At 41.3% G+C, this 20,887-nt stretch overlaps 1 protein-coding gene across 10 annotated transcripts in view; it reads left to right on the forward strand.

Moving 5' to 3' along the window:
• Nucleotides 1–20,887, forward strand: part of SOX5 (SRY-box transcription factor 5) — a 335,957-nt gene that overhangs the window by 306,749 nt on the left and 8,321 nt on the right. For 7 of the 10 annotated variants that reach the window (XM_018080711.2, XM_018080707.2, XM_018080708.2 and 4 more), the window contains 3 exons: nt 666–838; nt 16,417–16,525; nt 17,396–17,569. In XM_018080711.2, coding sequence (XP_017936200.1) covers nt 666–838; nt 16,417–16,525; nt 17,396–17,569 — 456 coding nt within the window. The remainder of the gene's footprint in view (nt 1–665; nt 839–16,416; nt 16,526–17,395; nt 17,570–20,887) is intronic. The other 3 variants (XM_018080709.2, XM_018080710.2, XM_025895979.2) reach the window with 1 other exon arrangement.

Below are 20,887 nucleotides of genomic sequence, written 5' to 3' on the forward strand. Positions count from 1 at the left end.
TTAAAATTAAATAGTATTAGCTGTGCCGGTGATGCTTGTAACATTTTAAAAGGAAATAATTCAGTGACTACTAAGGCTAAGCCCTAGGCTGTGAATTTGCAGCAAAACAGTGGACATTTGACCTACTATTAGCAGCATGAATAGGAGTGGGAATGTAGGTCCGTGTAGCTGTGGTTTCTTATACATTTGTGAATGACAGGTGGTGGTGGGGAGCATTCGGTAGATGAGGTTTCTCTTTCCAGCCATTATGCATTTCATATCTATAGCAAACCACCGCCACCTGTGGTTTATTTTAATGTATTCACAAGTTTTAAGAAGGGGAAGAATGAAATGGTCTATTTTTAAGAGTTTGGGATTGCTGGCATGATCAAAGCTTCCCCTAACTCTTATCCGGTTACATCCTGCTGCATACAAACCACAGGGCTAACCTCTGCAGTGTCAGGGAAATATTGAAACTAATGGGATCAAATAGCAGGAAGGATGATTTTGGCACCGAGGTTTCTCATTCTTTCTATCCAGGTGGCTCTATCATAACAACAACAGAATTACAAAGCATGGGACGAGTTTCTGGGCCTTGCTTTTTAACTCTTTCTCGTTAATAACGATAAACCGCGCGTTTCATCGATGAAAGCTAAAGTGTTTTCTTGTAACTTTCTTTTTTTAAGACATCCTTTCTTCTATCACGTCGCCAGGTTATTTAAATGACCACGATGCTGTTACCAAGGCGATCCAGGAGGCCCGACAGATGAAGGAGCAACTTCGGAGGGAGCAGCAGGTGCTGGATGGGAAGGTGGCCGTTGTGAACAGCCTGGGTCTCAACAACTGCAGGACAGAAAAGGTGAGTTTCTGAGACCCCCTTTGCAAGGGGTCAGAGATTGCATTTGGCTCTCCCTACAGATACCTAGGTTCTTCCTCCCTTCCTTTCCTCCTTTTTCTTGCTCTGGTTTTCCTTCCCCATTTTTAAACAGAATAGTTCAAAAAGAAGCGAAAAGCAAAATGAAAACCACAACCAAAAGATGACATGAGAGAGAGACGTGGAGACCCCTGGGGGAGAGTGGGGAGGAGGCAGAAATAGTTAAAGCCCTCACAAGAACTTTGGAGGCCACTAATTCTCTGTTCCAGCCTGTCAGCGTGTATTAAGAGAAGGTGATCTTGGAAATCTCTGGGTCTAAGTGGAAATCTTGCATTATGGAAATGCTTACATGTGTTTGTGAGATGAGCTGGATTTGAAATATTCAAGCTTCTTTAGGAACATAAGCTTTGCTGATACTCAGGCTCAGCTTCTGGGTATTTAGCCTTGTGAGGTTGTCATATATGATATTTTGTGACCACTGCAATGTAGCACTGTCATGTCACGTTAGATGACTTAACAAAATTGAAAAAGCAGAGAATTGACAACACAAACTGCACCAAATATTTTCAGTGAAACTTAGAGGCAGCAGAAAGTATGGACCTTACCACCTTCTGCTTTTGGACTGGCCTGTGAAGCTGCATTATGACAAAATACCAACAAAGTGAATATTCTCCAGAAAAATTTGTATGCGCTGTAACTGTCCTGTATGTCAGTGAGGTTGTGATTTGCTGCTTTTCTCTGGAAATACCTGATGTCTTTCCGTGCACTGCCCTGGCTTATGGAGGATAAATAGACCTGCCAGTCCTTGCTGCCACATTTATAGTGAACTGTCCTTATAATTCTGCCACCTAAGATATACATCCAGATGCTTGCGTGCATCTCAGCATCGTATGCTTAGCAGGACTCGTTCCTCAGTTCCTCTCTTCTGCTTCAGTATTTTCTGGGATGATACATCCATCCTTGTGCAGTACCACAAGGATCTCCATTGTCACATTTGGTGTCAACTGCATTTTATTGAAACCACTTTGACTGGCTTTGCACTCTAAGGTCTTGTGCGATTCACTGAGGTAGGCAGAAAAATAGATGGAATAAAAATGATCAGCTATTTAGCAGAAACTTGAAATTCAGTCATCCTAGGAAGACTGTGAGTCAAACAGTATTGTCCAGAATGAGCAGATTGGTAATTTGGATAGCTTTCCATTTTCCCTGTTTTTAGATGGAGTTTGATCAATAAGCTGTGAGGAGCCAGCAGCCTGGGTAATGAATGTTAAACGTACATGTGAGTCTCTCACCACTGTACTTTTTTCATCAGCCTGTCCTGAGTGTAAGTGATGTAGAAATGACTCCAATTTCATGCACTTTCTTGGGAGGAAGGGGAAGGAAAAAAGAGGTCAGGGTAATAGGTATCTTCTTAGAAGAATAAGAGTGCTGGTGTGGGGAGAGGGAAAGAAAGAGAGGGATGGAGCATGTTTATGGCATTTCACATAGAAGAGTACCAGAAGGGAAAAGGGAAAAGCAGAGTGTCAGATATAAGAAGAAGTGATCACAAGCACAAAGGAATTTATATTCAAATATTTAAGCATTCTTGAAAGGATGCTCGGAGCAGAAATTCCTTTTCTCTGCTCCCCATGTAGAAATGACTTTAACACTCAGCCAGATGCTAATGCAAAGTGACTCAAGCTATTCCTCGCAAGCATAGCTAAATTGCCGTTATTTGTTAAGCGCATTGAATTCAGCTGTGGATACAGCAGTTGGTTGCATTCAGAAAGCATCTGTACCCTTTTTTTTTTTTTTTTTTTTTTTTTTTTTTTAATCCTCCAAAGCAGAGACAACTCTACCTATCTCCCCCCTCTCCTCCCTTGTGCTGGCTGGGAATTGTCAAGTGACAACCGACCAAATCCTTTTGGACAGGAAGCCTTCATCCTGAGTTCTATATACTTGCAAAGCAGGCCTTGTGGTTGGATCAGGAAGCCCATTAAAAGCACTTTGATGGTATGGAAATTCATCTTCATGAAGCACCCAGGCCCCTAAGCAGCATGCTGTTTAGCTGTGGTTACAGATCAGTCATTCACATCGGAGGGCAGTAATTGTGCTGACGGCTTGTTCGGCAGTGGAAGCACATAAAATAATCCCAGGCCCTCCACCATGGCATTGCGAGTTAATCTTCTTTAATACAGATCAGCTGTTGTTCTAACACATGACTTTATGCTGGCTCTAGTGACTCTGCACAGCCTTTTGATTAAGTAACAGGAGTGGAACCATCTGCATTCACTTTATTCCGTTACTTTCCTATTCTTGGGATCCTCCTTAGCCTTCTGTTTTCACTTCTCACCCTCAACCCCAGTTGAAGTTTATTTTCCTCTCTAATTCATGCCTCCTGGTGGGCTCGTGGAGAGCAGAGACGAGTTCTTTTAGAAGGTAGCGGGAAGAAAAAATTGTTTGCTCAATTGAAAATTTTTCTAAAGCAACTGTATGCTTTGTGTGTTTTAATAAAATTAATGCCAAAACTTTATTGAGGCTCACTGATTTGGACTTGATGATCTCAGAGGTCTTTTCCAACCTAATTGATTCTGTGATTCCATGATTAATTTTATTCAATTTTCTTCAATTTTCTCTATTTTTAAAGTGAAGATGGGAAAGGACAGAGCCAAGTCTGAGCCCTGCTAGACTATAATGGCATTTAAGTTGCTGAGGTGACCACTTAAGCCACTAAGCACTTTTTAACTTCTAGGGTCTTCTGATCTGTCTCTTGCATTTGACCCCAGAGAGGAAGGACATAGTATGTAAAGTTTAGATACTTGTTCTCCTTCCTCTTTTATGCTCTAGGCTCTCCACTGACTAGCCAGCTCTGAAGTTCAGATCCAGACAAACACACCAACTTCTCTGAAGTTTGTGTCTGTTTGATATAGGACTTCTTTTGAATTAAATTTTATTCTGGTTTTCCTTGTTTTCAAAGGAAGAAAATGAGATAGTTGGAAAGGTGGTTACTGAGAAATAGAGCTGCAGTGTTAGCACTGAAGGTTTCCCTTTCAGAAGCTCAAACTCCTGCCATGGGACTTAGAGGCAACCCCCTGACCTTTTGGGACATCGTGTTTGCTTGCTGATCACTTCCTGACTGGGAGATTTTTGAGATGGGGGATGGAATTAAAAATTTTATCTATGTGTTCGTGGGCACAATGTAGAAATTTATATTAAGCCTGTAGTTACATGCAGAAGAAAGACTCTCCTTCCTGTAGAGCGACCTCAGTCTTTAAAGGCAACAACCCATCTGGAGCAATCCCTTCTTTGTGGAAGTGGCTAGTGTATTTCTGGATTTTTCTGAGACCTCTTGAGCTTTTTGTTGCGTGCATGCTACTACAGCCTACCAGTGGAGGTGGGCTCTGTGCAGTTCTTATGTATATGGTAGGGATTGGTAGGGATTTTTCTGCCAAGGGTAGCTGGGCAGGTTTGAGGCTGCAAATCGCCTCTGCGAGTCTCTGTTAAAGCTCTTGGGGCTTTTCATTCACATGTACATGACCTGTTATCTTGCTTGTGTTCCCAGATGGGTTGATCCCCATGGACAGCCAGACATGCCAGCTAAGGCAGTAGTCAGACAGGAATTTTGTGGAATTATAGAGAAACTGTATAAAAGGAGTCATAAATAAGAGAAGATTTTTTTAAATGGGTAAGATGATTTGGGTGAGTCACTTTATGGGCATCCAACTTGGACCATCTTGACAGATTTGATTTTCAGAGGATTACAGTAAAAACTATGAGCATCATGATGAACATGGATTTTACTAAAACCTATTTTAATTGCAAATGCAATAAAACATATTTTTACATTACTTTTCTTGGAAACATTTTGGTGTATAAATGAGACGTGTGTGTGTGTATATGTTTTTCTGGTTTCTTGGAAACCCGGGAGCATAGTTTTATTTGTAATTGTCATCTACAGTTAATTATAGCTTGATATGTACTATACATAAACAATGTTACCTATTATACATGTAGCTTAGAGTGCAGGTTGTCAGCTGGTGTAAACAGCACAACAGGCAGCATCAGCAAGTGATCTCTGGCCTATCTATTCAGCCCCAAAGCTGCCTGTTCCTCTGCAAAGGAGTTGTACACAAACACAAAGAGCCAGCATGTGTGTGCATGCATCCAAGCCTGCAGTGCACTCCTTCAGGGATGCACAACACAAACATGCACTGCGCTAGCCAGTAATTCTCTGACTGCAGTCAGACTCTCAGGCACTGGTAACTGCAAAAGGAGGAAGGGGGAACACAAGGCAGGTACTTGAGCGTGTGTCAGTGTATAGGCTGGTACAAAAACAGGTCCTGGTTTCTGAATGCTGGTGCCTGCTGCTGAAGGTGCTGCCGGCTCAGGCAGCTGTGTAAAGACACAGCCACACAAGGGTTTCAGATGTGCAGGGATGCAATCGCCCTCTGAGCTGAGTACATCCCATTACCCACACCTCCTGTGCTAAGTGTTTCTTAACCTGTGATACAACTTCTCCCTGTTACAGCTTGGAGTGTGTCCTTTTAAAAGGCTCTGACATGTACTTGTCTGCTGGGCTGTAACTAAAGAGCTATTTGTAACAATATTTATTCCAGCATTGTAAGCAGGAGCCTATTTATTACTCATGCTTATGGAACACTGGGTTCAGGATGTCTTCCCTCCCATTCCCACTCACCCCTCCTCCCACTATCCTCCCCAATCCCACCCCCAACTCTCCCTCTTCCCCTTAAGAGAGTGCCAAACATGAAATGACAGTGACCAATGTTGACTTAATGTGGATGTTTAATAATGAAAAAAGTGTGTCAGTTCCAGCGTTAGTTACAAATGGCAGTAAGTATATCGGGTGGCAGCCCTGTAATAATTTTACATCCATCATTCCTTCCTGATGCCTCACTGGCTGCCTGATGGATGGGGATAGCAGAGTTAACTCTTAAGAAACTGCTGTGATCTGCTGAGCTGAAATGAATTCTGTCCCTGCTCTCCCCTTGGGGAGGAGTGGGATAATAAGAATCTCACACCCGCAGATCCTGCTGCCTTTGAGAAATAAAACACTGGAGCTCACTTTACTAAAGGCATAAGGAGTAGCTGGTTTAACACAGGGGATTTAAATTTCTTTTGCAGTAGAGAATTGTACTTCAATAACATTTTTTTTCTTCCCCCAGTGGTTAGATTTGAACTAGAAAGTCAAGAGAAAACTGAAGGAGAGAAGGGCAGTAAGGAAAAGAAAAGAGAAGGGTTGGTAAAATGGACTCTGACCCCGTGCTTGCTGCAGACACTGAGAGACTATGGGTCAGACTGGAATAAGTGGTAATGATTGAAACTGGGACCTGGCACAAGCCAGGCTTCCCAAGCAGGAGAAACCCCTTGGAAATAAGTCCAGAGGCTCTGCACCGAGTCACTTTGGAAGAATTGAAACCTGCCCCATTTTCATAATCTCTGTAGTATTTTACTGGAAAAATACTTTTGCATTCTGAATGACTAGCAGAGGCTGCGTTATCCACAGACATTACATACATGCACACTTATCCCTGCAAGTTCAGCAGACTGCTAATAGATATGTCCTGTAATTTGTAGCCCACTCTATTCCTCACTGACCTGTAAAACATTAGGAAAGATGATCAGTGTAATATTTTTGTTCTGTTCTTGCAGCGTGAGCAGAGATCCTTTTGCAATAATTATTATACAGTGTGGGGACCGGGAAGTCTCTTGCAGACAATGGTCTTTTCGAGTCCCACAACACGAAAGTTAACGTGTTATCCTAACAACTGTCTATCCCCCTCTTATTACCCCTTTCCCTGTCATCCTCTTAGTTTTGCTTTGCTGAGGTTCTTCGCCAGCAGAAATCCTTGTGTGCAGGTTGCAGTTCTCTTTGTTAATGCTATCAACATGGAGCAGGCAGCTTTCAAAACAAGAAGGCAAGCAGGTATTATGTCACCACCCATCCGTCACTGGGGATGTCAGCCTTTCAGTAAGCCCAATCAGCAGCATCAACAGGATCACTGATGGTCCAGGAGTCCTGTTCAACAAGGCTACTGTACCCATTGTCATCTCTGCTTAAACTTTTCTCCAGTTTAATACAGAACACAGGTCAAGCTTGCACACTACAAAGATCAAAATTGGGTTTACCCAGCACTAATCATTAAACATTTTGATTGACTTCAGCTGGGAGTTTATCTGTCTATCCCTGACCTTCCCCCATTTTTTTGCCATTTGCCTTGTGGAGCTTGTGTATATTTATATTTACAGCCTCTGCATTTAATGGCCACATGCCTTGTTTTCACAGATGGCCAGTGGAAGAATTCCCCTCCCCCTTTTTCTTTTAGTAAAGCCTGCCTTTGGTTTTGCTACTTTTGTCACAGTGCCACTACTCTCAGTTAGCAAGTGCCTACGCACGGGAGGGGGAGATTCTGCAATGAACAATTTTTTTATTCCCCCAAGGATTTTAGCTCTTTATTTTAAAACACTTTTTTTTCCCCTTCTGATTGACCATCATTTAGTAAATGTCCAGATACATTTTTCAAAAAAAAGATTAAGTTTGTATATTTGTGTGTCTTTATTGCATTGCTGTGGCAGGGCTGCATGGGCAGGGTTAGCTAATAAAAACATACAGAGGGAGGGACAGATTCTGCCCACAGATGTGTGTGTGAAACTTCCACTGAAGTCAAGGAAAACAGCAGGAAAACAGGCAAGGGAAGAGCCCTGGATGGTTGCAGCTGCTGCTGAAGTCTGAATGGGAATTTAAGTCTTCTTTCACTCCAGAAGGCAGAGATTGGAAACATTCACAGCCTACTGTGGATCAGGGAGGACTGCAGCTGTTTATACCGTAGTGGAAATTTTATTAAGCCCAATAAAGATGGATCAACTTCCTCCTGAAAAAAAAACATACAATTGATTTAGAGTTCTTGTTATGACTTTTCAGCTTTGTGAGTCCTTGGGTTTAAGTTCCAAGCTGTGCCCTACAGCCATGAGAGCTAATTGCTTCCTGAGATTTTTTTTTTTATTGTTTTTACATAATCACATGCCTCCAATCACTAGGGCTTTCAGTGCAGTCATGGGCACCGGCATCAGGGCAGTACCTCTGTTTAGTGCAATAGAGGCTGGGCTTGGTTCTTCTGTGAACTGTGTCCATTTAGTCTCTTGAGGGATCAGCCTGTGTTTTCTGCAGGTGGGACAGTCTTCTGGGGCATCTACCTGTCCCAGTATGCAGGTGTTCACTTAGCTGAGTGACAAACAGCCTCTAGAGTCTTTGGAGGATGCTGAATTTTACCTTTAATTGTATTGATGCTGATGCTGGGGAGTAGATAAGCTAAACCTTACTTCATGACTAGAAAAACGTGTTGGCTTCTTTGTTAGGCAGTAGCCTAGATAGTATGTTGACTTCTTTGTTAGGGCTGGAAGAAATGTAGCAAAGATACAGCAGACTTCATAATTTGAATACCTTCTAGGGAAAAATGGAATAGTCTGTATGGCTGTATTGCAGCTATGCAATTGAGTCACCCATTGTTCATTAAACAATTGCCAGGAAAGCAGAGACTGTGTTCTTGCTTTCTCTTTGCGTGCGTGTAGACTCTCCTTCCCAGGATATCCTGCATGGGTTGTGATATTCGTCTTGTTTCATTCTTGGTGTGCCAGCTCTCTTCCCCAGTTAATGCTTTCTTTCCTCACTGATCAGCTGTACCAGCTTTCTGACTTGCTGTGAAATCCTTGGTTAAAATTTACATGGCAGATTTCATCCAGAGATCTCGAAACTCTTCACGATGGTGGGAAAATGTCACCCATCTCCATCCTGTAGAGTTCAAGAATCTAAGGTGCAACAACTGAACAATTCATATCAACACAAAGTTACAGACCATGTCAGCCCGGGAAATTGTCTGGATGAGAAACTGGGTCTTGTAACTCTGAAGTAAGCAGATTACAGCTGGATCTGATTGAGGTCAGTGCCTATGCCTACACTGTGAAAACTTTTCTCTGTTTCGCTTTCCCTTTCCTTTTTATTTCTTCTTTAAAGTAATGGACAGGGCAAGTCCTACCTGCATTTTCATGTGGTAGTCCTGGCATGCACTATCTCTCAGAGCTCATAACCAAAGAAAAGCTGGACCTCAGTGTACTCTAGAATTGCTACTTCCCATCAGTTTATTTCCAAACTAATTAATATATTTTAGTGAGGAAGTCATTCTTTTTCAAATAAAGGACTAAAAAGAAATAATCTTAGGGACCTGACAACTGCCAAATTATTGAGGATTTTCTGCTTTTTGTTTCAGTGGACTCTGTGATGATTTTGGTGCTTTCAAAGGTACTCACTTGAGAGCCCTTATTAGAAACCAAAGACCTATGTCCACAATGCACAGCAAAGAAAAAAACTGTATAAATTTCAGCAAATTGTCCCTGTGATTGGGTGTCTGTTCCTGAGATCAGAGTAGTTAAACAACTGGGTCTTCTTGATCCACCTGAGTTTTTCCCTATGACACCTCATAGGGAACCTCTCTACTGGGCCCATATACCAATTCATATGGGTTCAATTCAGATGCAGTGATTTCTACACGGTATTAAAGCAATATGGATTTTAATATGTACTGTAAACCGAAAGATAGCGTTCCTTTACCAAGTGATGTAGCCCCAATTAAGACTGAATGTCATAATTTTGAAAGAAGTACCATAAAATCAGGAAGAGCCAAAACCAAAGAATTTTCTTTTATTTTCTTGCTTCTAATGGTGCTTTTAGGTTTTGTGGGTGGATTATTCCATGAAAAAGAGAGATCTCAGATAAGCAAGGCTGAAAGAGCTGAGGGGGTAGTGAATGCATTGTTTCTTCATACTCAACTTTGATGCAACAACAACAAAAAAAATCTCCCAAATGATAACTTGCTGTGACATTATAAATAATCTTTCATCTTCTTTGGTGGTCCGCAGAGTTTATATAATTGGAAGGCTAAAACCCTTCTTTGTTGTTTCTTCCCTTTTCATTAGTACAGTAGAAGACTATAAAATTGTGCAGCCAGAAGGGGTTTAACAATTACTGAGTCAACATTTGAAAGTCTCACTCTATTTTATCATTTTATGCATGTGCTTTTTATGAGTTTTACAGCCCTGCAAGCGTTACTTAAGCAAGGTCCATTGCAATGGTGGATCTGTAACTTCTCTTTTATTTTATTTTGCTCTCCCTGTTAGCATGTGCCATCAGCAAAAGTCACAATTCCACACTCACAGAGAAATTATAAATTTGAGATTATAAGTTTTTTTATAACATTCAAGAGTGCTAGTTTCAGTTCCTAAAACTACCACTCTTACTAAGGAACCCTTGGCAAGTCACATAATGTGACTCAGTTTCCCATCTCATAAACAGAGTTAATAATCCTACCTTTCTTTGTGAAATTTTTTTTGTTAATTACCGATGAGTGAAGAATGCTTGGGCAAGGTGATCTTCTACACAGAAAAACCCAAATCTAAATAGAAGATCCCTCGGAAAAAAAAGCTGGAAAGTCTCTTGCAACAGTTACAGGTGTAACAGGATCTGGGCTGTAACATGGTTTGGACTGGGGCATAGAGAGTGGGCACAGTACCTCTTTTGAAGTACCATCACGTTAATATGCAAGAGTAGTGTCTGACTGCAAATAATTCATTGTAGGCAAACCTCTGGGCACACCTGTTTCCATTGCCAGTGGTTCCTCTAAGTTCTTCCAGCTCCCTGTCATCCGTAATGCCTGCCTACCTCATGTTTTCCACATCTTGAAAGGCTGTGGATGAAGATTTTATAACTCAAGCTATTCTGATGTTTATTATTGCAAGAGGCAGAGGAATTGCACAGAAAGATTGCTTTTACAAAGTCTTTGCTCTTGTCAGATGTAGGATAAGACTCTTCACCTTCTTGGAGAGCTAAGGAAAATACCACGATGTTGAACGGATAATACCTGGCGCCACCAGTGCGTCTGATAATGAAATATGTTTTTCTGTCATAAAGTGAACTTTTATTACCGGATCATAGCAGCTAATCTGCCTAGTACTTGAGGATTTGGTGCATATTGACCAAGGTATGTGTCAGAATGGTTGATATTTACTGGGCCTTGCTGAGGAGAGACATCTGCTTCTGCACTGCGAACCACCTCAGATGCTGTCACAGGCCCTGCTCAGCAATCTAAGATAAAAACTGGCTTATCAAATCTCAATCTATTTGAAAATTCCACCTTTAGAGTTTAGATGTGTGAATTTTTCCCACAGAGCAGGACGATAAATAGCTGGACGAACTGTACTTGGCGGGGATGGAGGGGGGGAATGGAACACTGAAAAGGACAGTAGCAGGCAACCATCTGTTTCTTTTTATGTATTGACACTGAAGGGAACAAAGGTAGCAGGCACTCAGTTCATCAGTGTGTTTGTAATTCTGAGGTGGAAGAACCCATGAGCTCCCCTAAAAATGCATTTGGCCTTTCAGTTCACTTGAGATAAGAAAAGCAGGAATGTGAAGTGATGCTCCTGAGCGCTCCTCCTCTGGAATTCCACGCTGGCTGTTTCTCTGCAGGCATCAAACTGAGAGGAAAAATATTCCTGTCAGGGGAAATGGGGGTAGGGTGGGGGGAGTAGCAAAGTGAAGAGTGGACTGCTTCAGTGAAGCTGCTAACCTTGAATTATGCAATCGGAAAAACGGCTCTTGCCAAAATACAATTCTAACGGAGTTCAGAGTACCGTCAGTGCTTGCCAAATACCCCAGCCAAAAGGATGTCTCAAAGAGGGGGAGGAGGGATCCATTGCCATATGCCCAGCATTCACAGTATTCTGGAAGAACTGTGGAGTCCTTCAGGAGTGGAGGCATGTTCGTGGTCTCAGGTGCACCCTGAGCTTTGGTACCATGATCCAGTACAAGATGGGAGCGGTGAGGCTGGAGGGGAGTAGGTAAATATATCAGAATGTCTTTATTTCTCAGACCTTCCAAGGTTTTGCTTCACTCTTGTGTAGTAGTGGGAGGAGTTCTGGCAAACATGGTCAGGCTGTTCTACATATGTTTTGACTCTTCTTGTTTTATGTTTCTTCTATGAAAGAGACTGCAACCAAGTTCTTGTCATTTTTAGATCAATGTTTTGTTAAACTATGACAGCTATCCGTGACAGAGAGCCAAGTAACTTTTGCAGCTGACCACAAAACTGAGTCTGACTTGTGGTGCTTAGTCATTTTTTATATATTTTTTTCTACATGACACATTCCATGTGTGTATGTGTTTTTCATTGTTCTTTTAAATATAATTAGAACATTTCTAGGAGCTGTGGTACAAATCAGTCTTCTCTGACAGATGAATTTCTTTGATTAATAAAGTTTTAGGAACTTCTCATCCCATTGTGGCTATTGATGAAACCTCTCTGTTTATACTTTAAACAATTGGGCTATTGTGGGTTTGATTGCTCTCTGCAGTATTATCTTCTCTGGTTTGCCCATTAGAATTTTAAATGATCCAGTCAACAGAGTTCTTGCTGCCCCTGCAGAGAGCCTCTCCCACAGTCCAATAGAAATGACCATTAGGATAGACATTTCACTTCTGCTGAAGTCCTTCATAGAGAAAAAAGATGTTTATAGGATGTCTTTCAGCCTTCTGAGGTCTGGTACAAAATTCAGAAATTTAGAAGGAAAATAATCACTTCATCTTTAGCGAGATTCCTGTGTTTATTCTCCTGCAAGAGCAGAAGTGTTCCTTGGTGTTTGTTTTCACTGCTTTGTCCTGTCTGATTTTTGGCGGGTCTCACAGGCAATTCTTCACACCACTTTCTAGGTTTGGACCAACCTTGCCTGCTCTCTCTGTAAATATTGGGGCTAGGCTGCAGTAGATGTGACTTGTGCATTTTACACAGGATGAATAGTATTTCATACCTGAAGCAAAGGGGTGTTCTTCTGAGCCCACCTGTTATCACTGGATGGTGCCTCAGCTTTACACAGTGGAGTGGTGGCAGTTTTGAGAACATGTAATTTGCTGTTGAATTAAGATAGTGATAATAAATAGATCCTAGTTTTGTATAAACTTTAAATCACTGTGAAATTCTTTTCTGAAGTTCTTATGTAGGTGTCCGTGTTGAGGGGGTTGGAACTAGTTGATCTTTAAGGTCGCTTCCAACTCAAACCTTTCTGTGGTTCTGTGAGAGGAGGCTGGGGATAGCAATGTCAGCAGGTTGCCAGTTTATTTGGGATCAGGGAAGAAAAAGGTTTCTCCTTTGTTTCTTTGGAGGTTCCATAAATACTTCCTCCATAAACTGGAAGACTCTGTAGGAAAGGTAGGAGGTTCTTCCATCAAAAAAAAAGCAGTAAGTCATCAACCAATTGCTTTCAAGCAAAACAACATGGAAATGTTGCTTAGCCCCTTTTGAATATTTTGTAATTATAAAAGTGTTTCTGTACGTCAGAATTGGGGAAAATAAGCTGCAGGGTGTTTAATGGAAAGAGCATAGGGCATGAAATCACAATGCTGCTTATGTATTGTCAGGCTTTTGCATCCTACCAGGGTGTTGCTGATCTCTTTCTGCTCTCCTAATTCTGTTTTTAGGGGGTTTTTGGGTGGATGGTTTTTGATATTTGTTTTTTTTTCTTTTAATGCTTAGGTTGGAAGGGATCTTAAAGATCATCTATTTGCAACTCCCCTGCCATGAGCAGGGACACCTTCCGCTAGACCAGGTTGCTCAGAGCTCCATTTAAACTGTCCTTGAACACTTCCAGGGATGGGACATCCACAGTTTCTCTGGGCAACCCGTGCCAGTGCCTCACCACTCTCACAGTAAAGAATTTCTTCCTAATATCCAATCTAAACCTACTCTCTCTCAGTTTGAAACCATTCCCCTTTGTCCTGTCACTCCAGACCCTTCTAAATTGTCTCTCTCCATCTTTTTTGTAGGCTCCCTTCAGGTACTGGAAGGCCACAATTAGGTCACTACAAAACCTTCTCTTTTCCTTGTTGAACAATTCCAACTCTCATAGCCTTTCCTCATAGGAAAAGTGCAGTTGCAGAGGCTCAGGAAAGAACAGACTTATTAATGCCTTTATACTTAAACATTTCTAAGTATCAATACAGAAAAGTACAGCTGACTGCTTTGACTTCCTCTGTTTCAACAGCAACGTCATGGAGAAAGTCTTTTTGGCTGCCACTTTATCACTGCTGATTGAATTATACTGTCATTCCCTACGTTGAAGCAGCAGGGAGTAAAATTGTCCCTGTGTTAGAAGGGTGGTCTCCCCACTCACCCGTGTTTCAGTTCTCCGGAGAGCCATCTCCAAGCGTGGGGCCGTGCAGAGCATCCCAGGAGCTCAGCACTCATCTGGCATTCCCTCTCAGCCCCTCTTCCATCATGCCTGTGCTCATCTCACTTCATCTGATGTGGCTGTACCTCAAAATGCAAAACTTTGCCTAAGATGGATAGCGGCAGAGCATCTGTAGGCTTGTTAAGTCAGACTCTGATAAACGAGCCGCGCGCGGTGCGTACCTCGCAGACAGCATGCCGGAGTATTCGCTGACCTTAAGACTCAATCACATCGTGTCGGCGGAGCGTGGTTCTGAATGTAACTGCCTCCGACTTCGAGAGCTGCGTTTACTGTATAAAGGAAAAGCTGTTAAGCCTGTGCCCTTCGCGCTCTCGGCTCTGTTTCTCTAAGAGGTTTATGCGTGATTCCAGAAAAGTCTGCAACAGAATAACTCCCCTCCCCCTTGATATACCCAAAAAGAGGAAAGGTTCTTTTACATTTTAGGTTGGTGGTGGCGTTTTAAAATGATTTCTGACATAAAAATTGTTGAACTCTAGCACTGTGAAGTTGATGGTAAATAGATTTTTTTTTTCCCCCCTGAGGAAAAACTGTTGATTTCCATGATATATCTGTGATCCATTTGGAAGAAGTACAAGGTCAACCTACTCCTGACTTTCTGACTGCTGACAGGTTGCTTTGGAAATGAGAGCCGAGTTAAAACCAATAGATCAAAGAGTTTGGTAAAGCTAAATGCCTGAATAGTTCAGGTGCTTATTCGAAGCTTCTCCAAGCTTTCTGGATCTCTGTGCCTGGTAGTGTTATGGAAACCCTTTTGCTTGTGATAGGCTGACTCTGCTGCATGAGCTTTTCCTGAAAAAACCAAGAGGATAACTCATCTTGCACACTTCCCCTGGTGATGCGTCAGGGTATAGACAGAGCACCAGGAGTGCGAAAGGGATCTGCAACAAAAATGAATGTGAGGAGTAGGAAAGTTAACCTCATATTCCCTAAACTCTGTGAGCATACAAAGTTGAGCAGATTAGCCTTGTTTCTAACACTCTCGAGAAAATCTTTCTTCAATGACTTTCATGAATTTGAACCATTCTTTGAATTGCAGATGCAGGGACATCACATCGCAGGAAGCATTTCTGTATTCACATTGTTCTCTGTTCTGTTTTCTTCTGTAACATAACCCAGTGACATTATTAGGCTACATAGAAGTTGCAAAGTCTCTGGTTGCCATGTGAAATCTGAACGTTTTTTTTAGTTTATTGATCTTTTAAAGTCATCAAGAGTGGAACAGAGCAAGGAAACAGTGATCTTTCTTTCAGGAAGAAACTCAAAAGAATTTTTTCGACTGGAGTCACTTTATTATCATGCTGTATCATGTCATTTTCTTAGCTTTGCAAAAGGCACAGTGCCTAACATTTTGAAATGTTAGTATTGCTTCCCTGAAAGATTTATTTTTAAACATATGATTGTCAGGAAGATAGAATGTTTATGAGCAAAAGTCATTGGGAAAACAAAAACAGTTGGAAAATGGAACACCTTTGTATTTGTAAAGTCAAACAATTCAGGGGGAAGCGAGGTGTTTTGAAGAGAACATTGGAATTAATGGGCCTGGCATGTTGTTCTGGCAATGTCTTTAGACACTACTGCAGCCTGACAGATTAATTGGCAGCACACACTAGCCTGTTGCAATCCAGGGTTCACAGTTAGTTCTGACTAGATGAATGACGGACGGGGTGTTAGTAGGGTTGGGCAAAACAGTCTGGACGAGAACACAAACTGCTGCCCAAGTATCGTGCTTAATTCAGGCTGACCCTTTCCCAAGGCCTGAATAAGTTTGAACTGCAGGGTGTTTTTTTTCCCTATGGGTTGCTTCCTAAAATACAGCTTTAAAAAAAAAAAAAAAAAAAAAAAAAGGGAAAGTCACGCATGTCCCTGCACTTTGATTGCAGGCTGGAAATAGAGTAAAACAATAAATACATTGCAAAAGAGTGTGTATCATCTAAACTTCGAATCCAGCTTTGCAGTCCCAGGGACACAGAGAGTTGAAATATTCTTCAGATGTGCAGCCAATTTTATCATGCCGAGCTAACCAATCTTTTCAACACTATGGAGTTTGCTCATCACTAGCTAATAAGCAAGTTTTAAAAAGGACTTTACAGTAGAGTCTGCAACCATATCTCTTCCAGAAAAAACATTATTATGTATTGTTAAATACCTGGCTCAGTAAACTGTTGTGAATGCTTATCCAACTTCCCTGTCAACCTTCTAAATTACACATGAACTTTGCGATTGCAACGTTTAATTATTTTCCTGATCCAAATCCCGTCATCTTGCCCATATAGGACAAAACAACACTGGAGACCCTGACTCAGCAGTTGGCAGTAAAACAGAGTGAAGACGGAAAGTTTAGCCACGCAATGATGGATTTCAACATGAGTGGAGATTCTGACGGTCAGTACAAATGGCTTATCCTAATTTCCAGGTTTGTGTGTGCGTATCAGCGGGATCTGGGGGAGAATCCAAGTGCTTTGGAGGCCTGTGAGCAGTTAGCAATAAGCGGCTATGAAAGAAGGCAGGAAAAAGTGATTCATCATGGGGCGTTTTAAGTCTGGAGGTTGATTTTTAGCCTTCCCTCTGTATGCTGAAGGTCTCAAGAAGGGACCAAGAATGTGTTTCTGATAGTAAAAGGGACTAAAGAGGGCAAATATATGTGTTATAAGTGAGATCACACAGGGAATCCCTGAAGTATAGACCTGATCCTCCACAAGTGTTGCGTGCTCTGAATCTGTGGGAACTTTATTGGTTTGATAAAGCAAGCATAATGTTTGTTTGTTTCTCTGCTATTGCATATATTCTTATGGAGATGTCAGCAGAAAAACAGGCAGATATGTAAGTATTTTTTTGCTAGTTAGAGAATTGCTTAAGAAGAAATGCTTGATGTTGCCATATATTACTCCCTTTCTCTCACAAAAGAGATAGAAGATGGGTAACATATGCATTCTCTAAGCAAGAAAGGAAGAAAGTAAAAAGTAAATCTACATTGATAAATATAGGCTTTATGTTATTGAGCAGTAAAACATATTTTAGAAAAGCTGTTTAATGCTTTGTATTGAAAAAAAACAGTCTAAACTCTTCATCAGGACTATACGATGTGACACAGAATTAACAGAGTAATTAAACTAGACAATATACAATGTATTTAACATTAACCTATTATGAACATGGACTCATTGAATGTGCAGCACCTGACATGGGTTACTAAAGGCAGAGGTAGCTGCATAATGAAAAACAAGCTGGGAATGTTTTTCTCTTTCTTTTTAGGAAGTGCAGGAGTCTCAGAGTCTCGAATTTATCGGGAATCCAGAGGGCGTGGCAGCAATGAACCCCATATCAAACGCCCAATGAACGCATTCATGGTGTGGGCTAAAGACGAACGGAGGAAGATCCTTCAAGCCTTCCCTGACATGCACAACTCCAACATCAGCAAGATATTAGGTAAGAGTGATAGAGCACTGTTCCTTCAGAGCAAAACTCAAAAATATTTTTAATTAATAGAGCCGAGCACCTGAAACAATGGAAGTGCTGTCTCTCTATTGTGCGGCTTCATCACTGCACCAAGGACAACAGTGATATGAGCTTCCACTGTGCTACCCAGCAGTATGCATTAAGCATAACCTGACATCTTCTTGTGTCTTTGTAACTACTGAGATTGTAGTGGTAATTTTGGTTTGAAAACATGAACTGAATAGACAAAAACAGTTCATTTCATTAGGCTGTTGAACAAACACAAATAATTGCTGTCATTTATTTGCCCACATATTTCATCTATATAGTTTCTCTGAGGTAGCACACTACACTATTTGATTTGTGCCATAGAACTTTCTGTCTCCACTTGGACATCAAGCTGCTGAACACAACTCTTTGAGTGTGACCATCCAGCCAATTATTTATCCACCAAGGGGTCCATAAATCAAATCCATGTCTTCCCAGTTTAGAGATAAGGGTGTCATGTGGGACAGTGTCAAATGCTTTGCGCAAGTCCAGGTAGATGATGTTGGTCACTCTTCCCTTGTCCAGCAACAGTGTAACCCCAGTTCACCTGTCAGTTCCCTCAGGACCTGCAGATGCATCTCAGGACCCATGGACATGCAGGTCCCATGGACTTGTGCACCCTTAGGTTCTCGAATTGAGTCTTCTTCTACAGTGGGTGATTTTTCATTCTCTCATAGTCTGATAAGAGCCCTGAAATTAAGAAAAAAGGAAACATTGGATCTAGTTTCCATATCCTCTGCTCTTTACATTCCAAGCAATATTTGTGATGAATGTCATGTACTGAATCTCATGCCATAGTCTTCCAACTTTTCACTACTTGCTCAGATTCTCAGCACCATGTTCTGTCCAAAGTCACCCCTCTGTGACATGCTGAATGATAAAGCAGGTGACTAATAAGGCTCTCTGAGGCCCATGAATCACTGTTCTGGAGAAAAAGAAAAATAAAAAAAAATAATCTGTGACCAAATTAGAGATGTTGAATTTTTACTGAGAAAAACTGTTACAGGACCTAAGCATCCCTCAGGCCAGTGGCTAAGCAGAGAACATGTTTACCTGGGCTGCAGGTCTCAGTGGTTTTGCAGACTACTCAAGAAATGTAATGGCAGCATTAACCAGCTGCAGGTCTGGTAAATAGGCTGAGTTTAGACTGGTCAGAGGTTTGAGGCTTGTGTTGATGAGAGTGGTATTATGAAAAGTTAGCAGGGGGCAAGTGGAAATGAGATAAATTGGTTGGAGTGGCAGAATGTATTGCTGTGGATGGCAGATGTGATGATATTAACCCGTGATTTAAAGGGTGGCACAAGATGATTAGATTAGTTATGGGAACAGGATTAGAAGGCTAAATTGGTTATGTTGATGGTAAAATAACCTTATACTGGTTAAAAGGGATTATACTGGTCAGAGGTGTATGATGTGATTAGCCAGAGGACAGGGCAGTAATAGTTTTGGTCTGTTTCTAAATTGAGAGTAGACCTGGTTAAACCTGTTTTTAAATAATCAGCTTCAGAAATCTACAAGATCATTCTGAATGGCCCTTTTCATATAGAAAGTACAAAGAGAGCTTGATGTTTTCCCTCTTAACTGATTGTTTTGGATAACAACCTCCGACAGCACGCTGCTAATTCATTCTGCTTAAAACAGGCGCTTGAGCTGGGCTGACATTTTACGCAGTCTCTGGGGATCCTGGTTGACATTTTAAAGGGCTTCTAAGCATTTTATAATACCCTAAAATCTGGTTTTAATAAGCCATTCTGCTGAAATTGTTAACATAAGGAATCACCTTTTACTATTTGGCACTAGATCAGGAAGATATGGGGACATCTTTTTCTGATTAGATATACAGTAGTTGGAGTAAAATGTGCAAATTCATTACAGATCCTGTTGAGGTGACAGACAGTATAGCTGACTCCAAACTCTTTCTGTTTTGCTGCCAGATATGGGGAAAAGCAAGGTCTGAGGCAGTGAGAGATGATGTTTCTATTTCTTTCCAGCATCACATTTAATTTTTTCATTCTACTTCTGCAATGGGGAGGGATGTCCTGACGTCTTCCTTCTTGACAGAAACGTTACAAAGGTCTTCCCTCAACTGCAAAAGGCCAGTTTTTTGAAGTCAGCAGGGAGCTGTCTGTTAACTGGCGTAGGGTGAGCAACTAGAAGCTTACAGTTCAGCCAGGTATCAGGGTCTCCTTATTAGAAAGCCACAATTTTTCCTTCCCATTTTTCCAGCAACACTGCTACACATTGAGGTCAGAGAGCTCATTGTCACAGAGAGCAGCTTAGATAGAGTTCTCACTGATCGAGGGTCATTTTTATAGTAAAATGAGAGGAGGTGCCCTTCCCAGCACTAGAATTCTCTAGGGATTATGTTTGACACTGTGGTATTATGTTTGGAGCATAAAAATTAGATACACGGATTTGTCACTAAATTCATCTGTGCATACGTTTGTCATCCATCTGTTCATTGCAACTTAAACTTGCGGATAATGATTTTTTTTTAGTAAATTGTTAAAAAAGTGCTAAAGTGGGTCTGCTGGACCCTATCAATTTAATAATGCATTGTTTAGAACTTTTTGTAAATATTTTAATTAATTTCACTGAGAAATCTACATGAAGATATTAGGAAACAGTGAAGTTAAACACTGCCTTCGGAAATTCTCTCGGGATGTGTAAGTGTGTGAATACAAACCTATACACATACCTATACATTATACAAATGTTTGTGTATGTGAGGGTATTTATTAAACATAAAATCAGCCTGAATCAGGTACTCAGATCGAAAAATGTCAGTCTGATGGACTAAAAGTGTGAGAATATTGCAGAGAGCTGAAAATTCTTATCAGAGAAACTTGGCTTAAAATCAGCGATAAGCAGAGCTCTGAACATGCAGGCAGAGCTCTGAATATGCTCAGGTGTGTGCCTGAACACAAGTGTCTGTGCATACATGAGGGCATCTCATTTCTGCCCTGGGTTCTAATATTTGCCCTCTCCAGATGTGTTCACAGTCACACACAGCTGTGTGAGCACAGCTCTAACTGCCCTACCTCACTTTGGGGGCAGAAGCCATGCTTGGTACTGAAGTCTTGTAAATGTTTGGTTTTTTTTTTCCCCCTAAATATTTCAGCCACCAGATCAGAGAGAATTGTGCAAGAATCTTGCTTGTCATTATGTATTCATCCAGGGAGGGGAACGGGTTCTTGTTTTCATAGTCAAGGAGAAAGCCTTGCATACTTGACCCACTCAAAGCTTTCCAACACAGATGGT

Source organism: Manacus vitellinus, unplaced genomic scaffold (assembly GCF_001715985.3).
Source record: "Manacus vitellinus isolate BGI_N305 unplaced genomic scaffold, ASM171598v3 scaffold_5_pilon, whole genome shotgun sequence".
Lineage (NCBI taxonomy): Eukaryota > Metazoa > Chordata > Aves > Passeriformes > Pipridae > Manacus > Manacus vitellinus.